Here is a 16,506-nt window from a genome sequence, read left to right as displayed (position 1 = left end):
GATCGGACAGGATCGGATAGGATCGAATAGTACAGTACTGTGTTTGGTATAGTTCTGGACTGAATGATGGACTAGTTGTCCTATGTTTGGTGCAGGATTGGACTGGATTGGACTATTTTGTAGTTGATGCATTATTCACCCTCAACATTTGGTCTCTTCAAAATCTTATTGGACTCATCTCAAACATCAAAGGAAAGATGTCAAACATTTTCGTAATCATCATTAACCAAAAAAAAAAAAAAATCAAAACTAAATAAAAAAAATTATTTTTTCGGATGTCAATAATCTTCTAATTGAACAAAGAAATCACATATATTGTGGCTTTATAGATGGACAGGTGATTGAATACAAGCCCTAATTTCGGTAAATCAAAATACAGACATTGGAGAGAACACGAAGAAGAAGAAATCATACTAATCGGCTGTGTTTCTTCCTCAGAGGGATGCAGAGGGCTCGAGAGGCCATGGACGTTCACCGGGGAAGAGCTGCTTCGATTGTTGAGACGATCTGGTGGACCTGCTTCGGCGAGAGATACCAGCGAGAGACACCAGCGAGAGAGAGGAGAATGGGACGATGAGTTTGGGACAAAACTGACCCAGGTGGAAAACGGGTCAGTTTAATCCTGCGGAAGTGGGACTCTTTCACTGTACAGGTCAAGTTGTCCCATTCTCTAAATGTTGCTTCCAAACACCGGACTGGGATACAGTCCTGTCCTGACCTGCCCAATCCGGTGAAACAAGCACGCCCAAAGTTCTTATAGTTTTGTTAGCATAAGACACTACATATACACGATTCTCTTATTTTGAAGGGGGGAGAGGGGTGAAGAGAGAGAGAGTAATTCTTATGCTTCATCTTACAAATTTAATGACCTTGGAAGGAAATAAATATACAACGTCTTGTAGAAAACTAGGTTAAACAATTTTGTTCTGTTTCTAGGTAGTCAAGAGAAAGTTAAAATTATCCTTATTATTATGGTAATGGTCGATGACTAATTTAATGATTGTAAATTTTTTGTTTAAAACTCCTCTAGACACTTTTTTGCATTTGTCAATTATGTATTTGTCCATTCATATGAATACAAACCCATAACTTTATTCCATTATTCTTATCATATAACTCTACTTGCATTTTTTTAAGCAAAAAAAAAAAAAAAAAAAAAACTCTACTTGCATTTTGAATTTTTGATCAAGGGAAAAAAAAAATTATATATATGTGGAATATGTTTCCTAGAATAAAGGGCTGGTCCCCAAATGGTCTAGCATTGTCCATGGCATGGTCTTCGAGGGTTCTCAGGCCAAGACACAGTCAATTTGACTGTCAAAACCTCTCAAACTTGGCTTTATGATCCATGCTCATGGCCACGGCTAGACCAACCACCACTTGTGCTTTTTTGTCCCCCTACTCCTAAGACTATGGAGGTACATACAAAAAACCCAACACAACCTCTTCACCTAAAAAACAGACCAAACAACATTGTATAAATAATACCCATTTCAATTCCAAATTTAGTCACTAAAAAAAGAAAAAAAATTCCAAAACCTTCAAAAATGCCGAGCTCAAATTACTTATTCATTCATGTAGTAATCCTCATTTTCTTCCTATCTTTCTCTTTCTCACTTGCTCACAACAAAAGCCGCAAGAGCATTCCATCTCCCAGACAGAACAATAATGTTGATTACAAAGGTTGTTTCTCAAAAATCTATGCTTTTGGAGACTCCTATACTGACACTGGCAATGCTCACTCCATAGGTGGCCTCAAATCCTTTCTTGGTCATGCATTTGCCTCAAGATCATTCTATGGTTCAACAACTAATTTGCCTGGCCATAGACTTTGTAATGGAAAATTGGTCATTGATTTCCTATGTGAATCTCTCTCCATACCCCATTTGCCATCTTATGAGTTAGGCACTTCCTTCTCCAATGGTGCAAACTTTGCCATCGCCGGATCAACGCTTCTTTCCACCGACTTCTTTGGCCATCTCAAAAGGAGTCACTCCCTCATGTGGAAACGAAACCCAGTGAGTATCAAGACTCAGATAGATTGGTTCAACAAGTTTCTTATAGATGTTGAATGCAAGTCAAGGGGAGAAAATGAATGCAAAGTCAATATGAATGACACTTTATTCTGGATTGGAGAGATGGGAGGCAATGACTATGCTCGCATATATGGATCTCCAATTGCCTCTCGGCTACTAACCGAGGTAGCTGTTGGTAATATCTGCTCATTTCTAACGGTACGTATTGTAAATCATTCTCAATCCACCTCCTATAAGTTCGATTTTTAAGAATATGAAGATCATCTTTTCCCCCTAACTTTACTTTGTTTGACAGACATTGTTGGACAAAGGAGCCAAATATGTAGTGATTCAAGGGCTACCCCCAACAGGTTGTCTTCCATTAGACATGTCTTTGTGTCAATTGACAGACCGTGATCAAATGGGTTGTTCAGCAAGTGCAAACTCCGTGATAAGAGCTCATAATGAGCTTCTCCAGAAGAGGTTGATAGAAATTCAAAATAAACGCAGTGATTGTATGATTGTATATGCTGATTACTGGAACGCTTACCAAACCATTTTGAATAATCATAAAAAGTACCAATTCGAAGAGCCATTCAAAGCATGCTGTGGAGCTGGGCAAGGAGCTTTTAACTTTGATTTGGATACCCTTTGTGGATCTGCTGGTTCAACAACCTGCAGAGACCCCAACAAATACATTAACTGGGATGGTGTTCACCTCACGGAAGCCATGCACCGAAACCTTGCTGATCTCTTCTTCCACCAAGGCTACTGCAAGCCTTCATTCGATCAGCTGATTCGAAAGAAGAAAGGCATACAGTGAAGGCTTTGCTGTTTGCCTGTTTCCCTCAGGATTTAGATGTAGCTCCAGAAGGATGAATCCAAGAGCTGAAGAATAAATTTTCTTCATTATTTTTTTCTTTTTGTTTTTCTCTTGATGTAATTGATATTCATCTACCCTCTAAAGAATCAAAATCCATTTTTCTTTATTTATTTAGTTTTTCACTGTGTTCATATTTTCCCCACGTTTAATTCTTTTTCATCGGTTCATTCACATTCTTAAGAAAGTGGATTTAGCAGAGTGCATCATTCTGCTCTTCAAGTTGCCCACGAGCATTCCTCAGCCAATGATGTTTGGCACTTTTTTCCTTTTCCCCCGCCCACCAAAGACACAGTGGTCTATAAGGTGAGTGGAAATAAGGTACTGATGCTAACGGACAAATTCACTACTTTCTGCTCTTAACATTATGGCAGTGCGAAATTTTAAGAATCTTATGGCCCTTAAATTCCAAAAAAGAAGCTGTAACTTTTCAATTAAAACCGTCAAGTTTTCAATATCTCTATCTGATAATGCTTGTAATAATGGGTTTAAGCAATTTCTGCAATCATCCATCAGTGAACTGAACAGTGCCATTCTCACATATCACATTCTCTATTAAAGTATGCAGAAAGTAGGCTTTTGTGAAAGAACCAAATTTTGGAATACAATAATTTTAAACGAGTGGTGCGTGGTGTGAGGGGAAACGGTTTCACAAATAGCTTAAGCAAGGGAGAAAGAAAGAAAGACAGAGACAAAGGGGGGAAAAAAAAAATTCCAAACCAAATATGGCAAACCAATCATTATAAGATAAGTTTTAAGTTATGACAAACATTATATATCCAAAAAAATGAACATCTTAATAAAATTCCAACAGATTTGTGCATGAAGAGCTCAACTATCATAAAAAGATAATTTCTATGTAACTCGTAAAGGTGTCTTGCATTGATTCATAAAATTCATACAAGCAAACTGGACAATGTTATTCTGTGAAAAAATTCCAAGAGAATTTTCCTTACCAGACTCTATTTACATTTGAGGGTCGGCATTTTTTATCTGTACAACATTCTTCATTTTCTTCAAATCAAATTAGATACTCATAGTAAACAAAGAAAAGGGAATCCGGGTGATCTTTTGGAAGGCTGTTGATGTAGAGGTAGAAGCGCAACAAGTCCTCCTCCGAAACCGTTTCAGTATCGACCACATCGTCGTTACAAGTGAGCACCCATAAGTCTTCTGAATTAACTCTCTTTATGTTACCACGGCAAAAAGGGCAGGATTCTGACTTTGTGTTCCTGTGTCAATTTAAAAAGTAAGCCTTATGAGTGTTTACAAGGTTTGACTCTCTAGCATCAAACTCTCATGGCAAAAACCAAAAAGCAACTAGGAGCATATAAAGAGTTATAAGATGGATGGTTCATAGTTACCAATTCCGGTAGCATTTGATGCACATAGCATGACAGCAATTAGGCAAGACCATCTTGGTGCAAGGCTCCAAGCAAATCCCACATTCATCTTCCCTCTCCATATCAACATTTGCAAGACCACCTTCTCCCATGATCATCTTCTTGCCAGAACTCTCAATGCTTGAATGCCCTTCTTTAGCATCATCCAACTTCTCAAAGTCTCCATGGAGCCTTTCAAGGGATGGCAATATAATAGCTGTAAGTTCAGTTTTTAAGAGACCAACTAAGTCAGAATGCAAAACCCATGAATATAGGGATGGCAATGCAATAGCTGTAAGTTCAGGTTTTAAGAGACCAAGTCAGAATGCAAAACCCATGAATATCCACCGAAAGAGTTCCAAAGATATGTTATATATCATACCATAGAAATCCTTGATAGTTGCCTTCCTTCCATGAGTGGAAATATTTGGCCTTCCATCTGTGTACACCTGTTTTCAATAAAAGTTATAAAACAGCAACCAATTAAAACTTGATCAAATAATGAAAGAAAACCCCCAACAAGAATTAAAAGAAGCCAACTTTTCCAAAAATTGAGTAACAGGATGAAGAAGAGGAAACAACCTTGTAAACAAGTATGTGGAAAAAATTTAGGTATCTCGGAAGTAGACATGTGCAAGAGCTATCCAACCATTGCAACAAAAATAAAAACAAGGGAGCCAAATTGTTATAAACCAATTTCATTTGAAGACGTGCTCCACCCTTTCCTCTCGGAATTGCAGCAGCACTGTCCAGAATTCAAACTAAACTTAGAATTACAATAAGAATAGCGAAAAGTTTCAGATAGAATCAAAGTTTTTGCATCACATATCATAAATTGTAGAAAGACACGCCAAAAAAGAGATGGTATTTCCTCCTCCAACAAAGTCCTTACACTAGACAAAAGAGGAATGCTTTACAAAAACCCAATTAGGTGAGAAACGAAATTTCCAAATAGGCTCTAATTCAAAAAAAATCCCACAGGTAAAAATAAAAATAAATAAATAAAATTCAACACAAACTCCCAAATGGGTTCACTCTTTCTTCCTTTACTTTTTCCTTCAGTTAGCAGATTATGAGATTGATCACAGTAACAATCAGAAGGCATAACCCATAAAGGAGAAGGGAAACATAAAATAGCCCACTTGAAAAGAAATTTAAAAAAAAAAAAAAAAAAAAAAAAAAAAAAAGAACTAACTTTTTTCTTATGAAAAAAAAAATTACTTTAAAAAAGAAAGAAACAGAAAAAACCAGTCTAAGAAGAAGTTAGAACTCACAGAGAATTGGCATACTGAACATCTGCCTCCAGAACTTTCAAAAAGTCCTGGTACGAAGACCTAGCCAGCTGGTAACACATCATCTCCATCTCTTTCTCTTTCTTGGGTAACCAAGAACTAAGAATACAGAGAGCCCCAAAACAACTCTCCCCCTAAAAATTTCAGTAGATGAACCACAAAGTCTCTTCCTTTATTATTTTTTTTTCTTCTTTTATTTATTTTAATTTTTTTTTTTCTCCCTCTCTCTCTTTCACCGAGACTAAGACAACCTAATCTCCACCGAAGGCCAAAAAAGCAAAAAGAGAGAAAAGACAGACAAGTCAATTGTCCTTTGCCCGCTTTTATCCTTTTTATGAATTTTGGAGGCGGCTCAGAGACTGACTGTTTTTGGTTTCTGCTTCTGCTTGCCTTTTGTGGTCACAGAAACAAATACGTATAAGAAATGAATAAATAAAAAAGGCGTTTTTTCCTATGATGACGATGGACTTTGTGTTTGTTTGGATGCCTCTCGTTCAACATGTATGGCTTCTGGCTATTCACCAAAAAATAAAATGTATGGCTTCAGGCTTCTTTATCATGATCTTTTTTTTTTTTTTTTTTTTTTTTTTTTGGGGGGGGAATAGTTCTTTATCATAATCTTGCGTTTGCAATTTGGTTTGCTTTTAATATTGCCAAACTGGTTTTTCATTATTTTTATATAATAATTCACTTATATTATAAAATACAATACTACCTGTACCATTATTTTTATATGATTTGGCTTATTTATGAACAATTCTAATTAGTCTTTTTGGCCATCCATTACTTTATTATGGTGAGTTTAATTCCATGTATATGACTCACTCAATACAAATTTTATCCAATACCCACAGGGCCATTTGTCACCTGGGTCTTATCCACTGATCCATCATCATTAGGTGGAAATCCCACAAGGAAAGAATTTGAAAATTTTGCATCATGGAGTACGGAGTATTATTGATGACAGTTGGGTTTATTTAAAATATTGAGAAATCCCTTATTATTAGGTCAAACTTTTATTTATTTATTTAAGGAATCATTTTAGGGTATCTGTTTATGATATTATAAAGGTTTAATTACTTTCTACACCCGCCTATATAGATGCAAAGTATCATATTGAAACTTGTTTTATGTTATTATTGTTATTAAAGAAATAAAACAATGAAGAAGAGGTCTTGGCAATGATTATTATTTTGCTATTTTAAGTATCTGTACTAATATTACAAATTTATATGTAAAATGGTTGAGAATACCATACTTTAAAGCATAAAATAACCTTTCTTTTTGAACAATAATAATAATAATAATAATAAAATGTAGATCAACAAAGCGTGTTACAATAAAACATTTTATTCTTTTCCTCCACTCTCAAGACAATCTAACTAATGTTCAAAAAAAGAAAAAAAATGAACAATCTAACTAAGCGCTTTGGCTTATTTAAAAGATAATCCAACTTTCTTGACCTTTTTAGCTGGGAAGTTCAACAAAAACCGAAGGGATTAATTTCATATATTAGACTAAAAGTCCACAGTAATGGCAGTAGGAATTTAGAGCAGATGACAAAATAGCCACCCCCTAACAGAGCCGTATCAACTCTTAGTGAAGTTATTGGCCAAAAATTGTTGAAAGACTTTTATCAAATGTTGTTAATAATTTTTTTTTAAATTAATTTTTTTCAATTTTAAATATACCTTTTTTATTTTAAAATTTTTGAGGGAAATTTTGATAATAAACTTTTTTTTTAAAATGGATAATGAATTATACAAGTAGCAAATTTTAATCAATTTTTTAAAATAAATTAAGTAATACACATTAAAACATATGTAATATATTTTTAAATGATAAAAAATGGTTTATAGGGAAATTGATAACTACGAACATGAATTTATAGAAAACAAATATATACATATATATATATATATATATATATATATATATATATATATATATATATATATATATATATATATGTATTATGAGAATAAACAATATAAAATCATTTAATAAATAATAAGTAATATGTGAAAAAAAAAGCTAATAACTAATGAGATTACTTACTAATAACTAATAAGATTACCTTCTTCTATAAGTCATTTGAAAAAAAAAATTGTAAATTATATATCGTGTATTGGAAAAGATTAAATAATTTATATAAAAATTGGATGAATGAAAAAAAAAAAGGTATAAAAATAAGATGAGAAAACTTTTCAACCTATCTTTTTCTTTTTAACTATTAAAAACTTAATACAAATATAGAAAATAAATAATTTAATTTTGAGTAATTATTACCGTAACCCTCTAGTCTGTTATTTTTTTGAATACTACATTTATATTATGAAATAATAACTACAACCTATTTCCAGAGTTTGTTTCAATATAGCATATTTTTTTAAAATTGTAACTAATGGAATTAGAATTGGACTCATTTACCCTTCCTTTGACAAGATCTTTTTTGCTTTTATTTTTTTTTAATGATTTCTAAGAACTTAGATAAATAAATAAATAACAAACACACATAGAAAATACATATATATACTTTAGACAAATACATATATATATATATAAATACTTTACTAAAATATCTCTCTCCAATTCTTTTAAAACAAAAAGTAACAAATTATATATAATAATTATAATTGATATATATAAATACTTTGCTAAAATATCTCTCTCCAATTCTTTTAAAACAAAAAGTAACAAATTATATATAATAATTATAATTATCTCAAACACAACTTCAAAAGTTAAACTTATTCACATTAAATACATTTTGAAACTTTTTTAAATTCAAAAAGAAAAAAAAAGAGTTAACTATTAGTTTTTTGACATTATTTTTATTTATTAATTTTCATTATTCTTGATTTTTACCATGGGTAAAAGAATTTCATTAAATAAAGGGTAAATGAATTAAAATCTAACTTTATCATTAAGAGTTTAAAAAAAAAATAATGTATGTTAAAACAAAAATGAAATGTAAAAGGTTATATTAATATTTTTCATAACGGAAATACAGCAGTGAAAAATAATAAAATAAGGATGATTATAGTAAAATTTACCCTTTTAACTTTTTGTTAAAATAAATGAAGAGTGATTAAATGTTATTTTCCAAAAATAAAAGATATTAATGGATATAAATAGTAAATTGAGTTAACGTAGAATTTAAAAAAAAAAAAAGTTAATTCATATATATCCCAAAGAAAAAATTATTCTACATTATATTTTAAATAATATATATATTTTTAATATACTTCTTTTTTAGGGGCTTCATAGTGGGGGCCGGGGGCGTAGGCATTGGCCATGATGGCCCATGCCTTAGGCGGGCCTGCCCCCTATGCTGTTGATTGATGTTCTTGTTTGACTGTTGGTTGGAATTAATAAAATTTGTTTGTTTTCCCCTTGGAAGAGATGTTAATGTTACCTCCTCAAAAAGAAATCGTAAGGAATAAGAAATAGCAAATTGCTGACAATTTCCAAAACCAACTGTAATTATAAACAACTTGGCTTGGCTTAATTTGCTACATATAAGTTGAACAGATTTACAGCAAACTACAAACCAAAATATGCATGTCCAACTTCAACTAGCAAATAAAGCTGATTTTCCTATGTCCAAACAGAAAGAAAGAAAGCTGATTTTTCTGGCTGGTTCATATTTTATACTTAGCAAAAGCATTGCAATTCTTGTATGAGAAAAGCTAGTGTTCATGTGTGTTAGAAGCAAAACAGTATTTCATATGATCGAGGACCACCATATATTACTTCCACATCTTCAAATCTTTGGTGGTGGTGGTGGTGGTGGCGGTGATGGCATAGAATTTATCTTGCAGATGGGACTAAGCAACCATTTGATAAGTCAGGGCTCTCGATTTCAAGAAAGCTTGTTAGTAAAGTTTTTCGAGACGACTGTGCTTTCCAACTACCAGAAGATAATTTTTCATTGCCTTCAGTTCCTCTCTCAATCTTGATAGCATCTTGTATAGCCAAGATTATTTCCTGCATTCTTGGTCTTGAAACTCCATGTTGTTCAACACATTGGATTGCAACTTCAGCAATTCTCCATATGGATTCTGTTTTCACATTTCCTGCTATAAAAGGATCTATGATGCTTATCACATCCCCTTTTCGAATTAAAGATCTTGCCTGCAAAATGAAATTTTTCATTGGTTATGATCATTTCCGATCAGTAATTCCAGAAACAAGCAGTGAGATCAGATTTCCCCTATGAATATTCAGATAGGTCAAAGTCTTAAGCAACTATATACCGTCACTAAAGGTAGGACAGATAACTATCTTTAATTGAATCACAGAGACTTAGAATCCAGAACTAAATTTTGTGCAAGTAATCAATCCCTTGATCATCATCTTCCTCGCTAAGATGTCATCTGTGTTTTGGTTGACTTACTGCTTATCCTAAATTGACCTAATGTATAGTACACTTGTTCTTTGAGTGGAATGGTACCAAAACTTGGTTATACATTAATGAAATTGTTACATTGCATACCCAGTGAACAATGTTCAATTCAGCACCATAGTCTTCTTTCGAGACAGCCTTTCTTCCTGAAATCAGCTCAAGTAGAACAACCCCAAAACTATAGACATCACTTTTTTCAGTCAGTTGCTGACTAGCATAGTACCTATATTAGAGCATTTAGACATGATTAGCTAAGTACATGCAGGAGGGAATGTATATTTAACTAACTATATACACATCATGAAAAATGTGGCTTACTCAGGGTCTAGGTAGCCTACAGTTCCTCGTGCCACACTTGATATATGGGTTAAATCTTCCTCAGCTTGCCTTGACAGCCCAAAATCAGACACTTTTGCCCTCATATTGATGTCAAGGAGAATATTGCTTGTTTTCACGTCCCGGTGGATGATACTGGGGTTGCATCCAGTGTGTAAGTACTCAAGGCCTACAGATATTTAAACTTGTGTTTACAGAAACATCTTGAATATAAAAGTATGCAGACAGTAGCTACAAGTTTCTATACTAAACCTTTAGCTGCATCTTCAGCAACACGAAGGCGAGCTAGCCAGTCTAAGCGCTTCTGGTTGATACCTGCAATTAAATCATGTCATGCATGTGGTTGATACTGTCAAGTTGATATCGATCTCAAATAAGAAGATATGTAGAAATGCATAACTTCTGAAGGCAAGGGATGAGAGTTAACCATGTATGTGATCCCTCAGTGTTCCATTGTGCATATACTCATAAACAAGAATACGTTGATTTTCTTCTTCACAGTATCCAATTAAAGGAACCAAATTCCTATGATGAATCCTTGACAAGAGGGCTACCTGCATATGTGTTTTCACTCATTAATTAATAAGGATTTTAACCTTTTTAAGGTATATTAGCAATCTTTACTCGTGTACTAGTTTTCAAGTTTTTAAATTTGTTTCAGCAATTTCATGTTGCAGTAAATCCCTATCTTCTGTTAAAAACGTTATTCTTAACCATTCTCTGTGAGTTTCACATTCTGATGCAAATAGAAGTGTGAAATTTTACCATGGAGAAATGGAAAATTGTGGAAGTTTATGCCACCTATTTGTTTAATGCTTAATTTCCCTGATTATTGAGTACTCAAGATATGGCTAGTGAGTACACAAAATTAAAAATGGTGATTACGACATTACCTCAGTCATAAATTGCTGGTCCCCATGGCTAGATGAATCTGCCATGATCTTAACGGCCACCTCTTTTTCATCTTTCATCTTTCCATAATAAACAGATCCAAAACTTCCTTTGCCAATTTTCCTTGAAAAATTATTAGTGGCTTCTTCCAGCTCAGAGAGTGTGAAGTAGCAAGCTATGCCTTCATCCATCAAAAGCCCACCTCTGGAAATTGAATAGGGAGTTGAAGGCTTGGTGCTGACTCTCATAGAGTCACCTACCACATGCATATACACAAATAAGCTTGGACTGCAATTACGAAGACAGAACACTATTTAAAAGATTACCGGTGGGGCAGGAACAAACCTTTTTCATCACCTTTTCCATGAGATGCTTTTTTCCGAATATTACGAAACAATAGCAAACTTCCCAAGAATAGAACTGATACAAGCACAAGTACCCCCACTGAAGTTCCAACTAAGAGCTTAACATGGTTCTTACTTTGTGTCCCCTTGTGTAGGCTGGGATTATCCTCATATCTGGAAAGATGAAACAATACAACTGTTTCTTAGACTCCCAGTGTAGACAATTTTGGAATCATGCTTCGGTAAATAAAATTGTGCGTACATGCTAATGTTTTAGATTTGGATATGCAAACGGCATGTATGAACCTTAGCCCAAAATACATCATCAGCTGAAAGCACACTTACCTAAAAACGACTTTCCCACTTAATAATCCTGAAGGAATCTCTCCGCTGAAAGAGTTATTCTGTATGTACCTGTGAATATAGATTTTTCCTTTACTGCTTAGTCAGAACATATATAATTAAGAGGAAACATGCTTTTGTTGAATTAGATAGATGAGATGTAAATTTTTCATATAATTATGAGGTTTATGAGGCGTCAAACTCCATTGTCTTGCAGCAAAAGTAGAACATATCTACTTACAGTTCTTGTAAGCTTGGCAGACTGCCCAGGTAAGAAGGCAAAGAACCAGTCAATCTGTTGTTCTCTAGATGCCTGCATGTCACCCATAAGGTTTTGGTAGCATTGGTTATAAAAAATAAAAAAATAAAAAAAAATTCCCTGTGTTTTGAACATTGTTAATATTGAAAAAAAGTAAACTAAAGAGCTTACAGGATCTTTAAATTGATAAGATTACTCATGTCAGGGAGTGGTCCTGTAATAGAGTTACCATCCAACCATCTAATGAAAACAAGTTCCAATTAATTGCATAAAGATTTGATTAAGAAGAGGAAATGTTAGTTTAGACAGAGAAAAATAGCACTTACAACTCTGTCAAACTATCCAAGTTGTTGATTTCAGATGGGATTGCACCCTTCACATCTTTTCCTGAGAGGTCACTGTACAACACGTTAAGAGGGTTCCACCTTTAGTGTAGCTTTCAGAATTAAACCTCAGCTTTCTTTATGACATGGAATTAACAGCTAAGTTTATACATTTCATTAACGGATACACTACTGTGTCAAATTCTACAGAAAAGTATTTGCTCCAGTTGGAAGGTTTCGTTTGGGAATGTTTTTGTAGGAACATTCAATAAGAAAGACACTTTTGACATTTCTAGTCAAACCCCGTAGAATTCAGTTTCATTCTCTTTAGACTCTCTTAAACGTACTAAAAACACTTCCAGACCCTGAAAGTTCTTCAAAATATTCATTAAATATTGATATGAAGCAGGGTTCTCATTCAAAAACTTATGAGCAAAGACTTACATTTTGGTAATTCTCAGTGGTACAGTGGAGCTACAATTCACCCAATCCCAGTGAGTTGGAACACAAGGATCACCTTCATTGCTAGACTCACTTGCAGCAGACATGAAGCGAAAGGCGTTGACAACAGCCACTAATTTATACACAAAATACTAATCAGTTCAAAATTTCAGGTAACGCAACCAAATTGTATACTAATAATTATCCATTACAAAATGTGAGGTTCAATGTAAACAAAACAAGATGAGAACAAGGACTTACAATCTTGCCTTTCAGTCTTTGCAGCAATCTTTACATATTTACATATTTCCATCGCATTTAGAAGCGGCCCTCGAGTAGAATCCGGGGTCTTAACAAAGGCAAATGAGAGAACAAACTCCAAACTCACATTCATATAGCTGGGTTCATAAAGAGTGTAGCTTCCATTGGCATTCTCAGCAATATTGACAACTGCATTACTGTAGTCAGGTATATAAGGTTCCTCCAATTTGAACTTCCTGGTCTCATTTGGACCCAAGTCTTCAATTTCTGCAAAATATGCATAAGCTCGAGCATTTCCAGGAAAACCTTCCAAATTCAATCTGTAACTAATCCTTTCTTTTGTGCCAACCACGGCAGTTTGCATTACTTTAACAGGTGGGAATTCCTTAAACTTTGTTTCTACATTTCTCGAAGTTTGAATCCTCTCTGTTCCAGGAGCGACCCCTACTAAATAATTTTGCCGTTTATCAAGATCTGAATCCCAAAATCTGTCATAAGGATCATCTGGGTACCTGAATTTAAAAAAAAAAAAATTTTTTTTAAGAAAACATTGAAATGTTAGTATCTTCTTCTCAAAAAAGCTCATTAGAGGGTAACTTAATCTACCTTAAGACATCTTTGGTTAGAGCACCAAAGTTTACTCTAGCTGCTACTTCCAAGAAGAAACTATCCTCAAAATCTGTGGCATACATAGAAAGATTCAGAGGACGAAGTTCAACAGTGGAAATGAATGGAAACCCAGTTGTTGCACAGCAAAGGCAAACATCAATGGAATCTGACGGTGCCCTGATAATCATTTCGTTCACATATGTCCTTGAAGCATCAAATATGGTCACCGTAGACCACTGAGTCGCATCCAAATAGAGCTGGAATTTCGGGTATGTCTCTTCGTCTTTCAGGCTTCCATACAGAAATGTTGCCCGTACTAGATACCTCCTTCTCTCCTGGGTTCTCAGAGTGTAGCAATACTTCTTGTTGTCTACTGGAAACTCTCTGCGTCTTTGATATTGCACCAAGTTTCCTTGTGGATTTTCTACCTCTACTGATGAGCCCTGGCTCATGATTCCCACGTCTGAAATCCATATTAAACCTGTACTTTTGTCTGTGTAATTGCTGGTACCTCCACAGTCTATGCTGATAAAATCTGCATGTTATAAATTTGTTATTGCAAAATCAGTGCTTTTTGATCCATGTTCTTCCTAGTTAACCCATTAAACAAGTTATTCTACAGCAAACATATTCTTCAACATCCATAACTCATACCCCCCCAAAAAAAAAAAAAAAAAAGGATTTGGGTTTGGAAAAATTTATCTGGGTTTTTATGATTATTATGAGATAATTAAAAAAAAAAATGAAAAAACGTACCTTTAATTTGGCACACAACAGAAGGTACAAGGAAAAGAAAAATAAACAGGTGGTGAAAATATAAACCCATTGAGGATGAGGAAGACAAACCAATATTGGTTCTGAATTTTATTTTTCAAATGCTTTAGAATTTCTGTGAGTGATGAAATCAATACTGTTTGTTAGCTTGAACATGTCAACATATCTTTACTCTTACCTTTCACTTTTTTTTTGATTGATGAGTTTGTGTAATGTTCATTCACGTTTGTATCTTTTTGTGATTTTTTGGAATCTTCTTTTCCTAAAACAAAATATGGTTTCTAGCTCATTTCAAGTTAACCTTTCCTTTTAACTTTGGAAAAAAAAAAAAAAAAAAGTGTGGCACAAGCTCAAGCTGAAAAGTGGAAAAATCAACTTTGAACAGAACCTCAGTTGTTTTTACTATAAAAAATTAAAAAAAGTAGCTGTTACCTTGAACAAAAACAAAACTAAAGCAAAAGTTAATTTCAAAAGTGGCTGTTTTGGTTGTAAAATGAACAAAAGCAGAACACTAAACGACTAAGACAGGGAAGGAGCAATCAAATAAAATAAATGAAAAAGCACTTCACCAGATAAAATTATTGCATTGTATTTGTAATTTTATTATCGTTATCATTATTATTATTATTATTTGCTTCGTAACCTTCAAAGAGATATAGACCATGCAAAAAGCAAATCTGTAAAGAAAGAAAAAGGAGTAACATTATCACATTAACAATTAAGAGGCATTTAATATATTCTCTGCTTTAATTTTTTCTTTTTGCTCTTTCATACAGTATAATCTCTTTTCTAACCCCCTTTGGACCAACTAGTATTTCAGCTTTTTTAACTTTGAGAAAGTATGCAGATGATGCCCCTTTTCTCTTGGACAGAATGTTGGCTGGTCCCCATCTACTTCCTCCTCGATGCTATCCAATCAAAACTCATTTGGGAATTTCACATCCTGTGGAATCATGCTGAACTCGTAGAGTTGTGTGGATTTGCTTTTTCAGATTTTTTTGTTTGTGTTTGAAAAATTATATAGAGAGAAAAAATTACATTTGATTGTTTTAGAGTTTTATTAAAATTGTATCTACATGTTTGGCTTTTAGCACTAGCCAAATATTGTGTGGAGTGGAGCTGTAAAATCACATTTATGGTGTTTTGTCAGTTGCACGGCACTCTGAAAGTAGATGTTAACTACTAAATATAATATGACAACTTTTTGCCTTCTTTAAAAAGCAAAAATAATTAATATCTCTACCGGCAAAATAATAATAATAAATAATATGACAACCAAGCACTTGGCCATGCATGGGAATGACCACTTTATTGGAAAGAACTTATATACAGTTGGAGTGATATAAGGCAATTTATAATCGAATATGCAATAAATAGTTTTACGGGTTACATACTTTATAGGTATATATAAAAAAAAAGGGATTACATACTTTATTTATAATTGTGAATAATTATCGATCATAAATTTAATTATGTATATGATTTTTTTTTTATGTGAAAGGTAGAAAAATTTAAACACAAATGTTTAACCAAAATTTGAATTTGGATTATGTTCTAAGAAATATTAGTTTTTAATATATATTGTTAATTGTTGTGCAATGAAATAGTATAACCATTACATCCAAAGGATAGATCAGAAAGTAGCAAGTCGAAGTAGAATACTATAGGAGAAGAGGATAAATACAATTATGCTATGATAAGCAGAACAGTCTGTAGATTTTTATATAGTTATAAAACTATAACTGTTAATGATTTATAATTTCCTAAAATCTGAACCAAAGCAATTATCATGGATCTATTTTTTCCTGTCAACAACAAAATAAAAAATAAAAAATAGTATAACCATTGTAACGTTATTATTAAAAAATAAAATAAAAATACAAGTGTTTTTTTTTTTTTTCCTTCAAAAATAGTTTCTTTTTCTCCTGCTATCATATATAATCATATAT

The 16,506-nt window shown here is 33.4% G+C and overlaps 3 protein-coding genes across 4 annotated transcripts; 1 reads left to right on the top strand and 2 right to left on the bottom strand.

Moving 5' to 3' along the window:
• The first annotated feature begins 1,186 nt into the window (after window positions 1-1,186).
• LOC107428492 (GDSL esterase/lipase At3g48460) lies at window positions 1,187-3,015 on the top strand. Its single transcript, XM_016039028.4, has 2 exons — window positions 1,187-2,234; window positions 2,332-3,015. The coding sequence occupies exons 1-2, from the start codon at window positions 1,548-1,550 to the stop codon at window positions 2,836-2,838; spliced, it is 1,194 nt and encodes a 397-aa protein (XP_015894514.3). The 5' UTR covers window positions 1,187-1,547; the 3' UTR covers window positions 2,839-3,015.
• A 732-nt stretch (window positions 3,016-3,747) lies between these two features.
• Window positions 3,748-6,114, bottom strand: LOC107428462 (E3 ubiquitin-protein ligase AIRP2). Its single transcript, XM_016038992.4, has 5 exons — window positions 5,552-6,114; window positions 4,860-5,022; window positions 4,660-4,726; window positions 4,260-4,494; window positions 3,748-4,127 (listed from the first exon to the last, which is right to left on the bottom strand). Exons 1-5 carry the CDS (start codon window positions 5,638-5,640, stop codon window positions 3,917-3,919), a joined length of 765 nt encoding a protein of 254 aa, XP_015894478.1. The 5' UTR covers window positions 5,641-6,114; the 3' UTR covers window positions 3,748-3,916.
• A 2,922-nt stretch (window positions 6,115-9,036) lies between these two features.
• Window positions 9,037-14,771, bottom strand: LOC107428454 (probable LRR receptor-like serine/threonine-protein kinase At1g67720). Of its 2 annotated transcripts, XM_016038981.4 has the most exons (15): window positions 14,540-14,768; window positions 13,781-14,318; window positions 13,175-13,686; window positions 12,917-13,046; window positions 12,476-12,547; window positions 12,321-12,389; window positions 12,132-12,203; window positions 11,894-11,962; window positions 11,550-11,722; window positions 11,207-11,460; window positions 10,741-10,867; window positions 10,566-10,628; window positions 10,296-10,482; window positions 10,068-10,200; window positions 9,037-9,706 (listed from the first exon to the last, which is right to left on the bottom strand). In XM_016038981.4, exons 1-15 carry the CDS (start codon window positions 14,607-14,609, stop codon window positions 9,383-9,385), a joined length of 2,793 nt encoding a protein of 930 aa, XP_015894467.3. In that variant the 5' UTR covers window positions 14,610-14,768; the 3' UTR covers window positions 9,037-9,382. The 2 variants fall into 2 exon arrangements, with proteins under 2 accessions (XP_015894467.3, XP_048319076.2); XM_048463119.2 differs by lacking the exon at window positions 10,068-10,200 and having other exon boundaries at window positions 9,546-9,706; window positions 14,540-14,771.
• Between the last annotated feature and the right edge of the window lie 1,735 nt (window positions 14,772-16,506).

The sequence above is a fragment of the Ziziphus jujuba genome, chromosome 12, assembly GCF_031755915.1.
Source record: "Ziziphus jujuba cultivar Dongzao chromosome 12, ASM3175591v1".
NCBI lineage: Eukaryota > Viridiplantae > Streptophyta > Magnoliopsida > Rosales > Rhamnaceae > Ziziphus > Ziziphus jujuba.
This window is presented reverse-complemented; position numbering and strand designations above follow the sequence as displayed.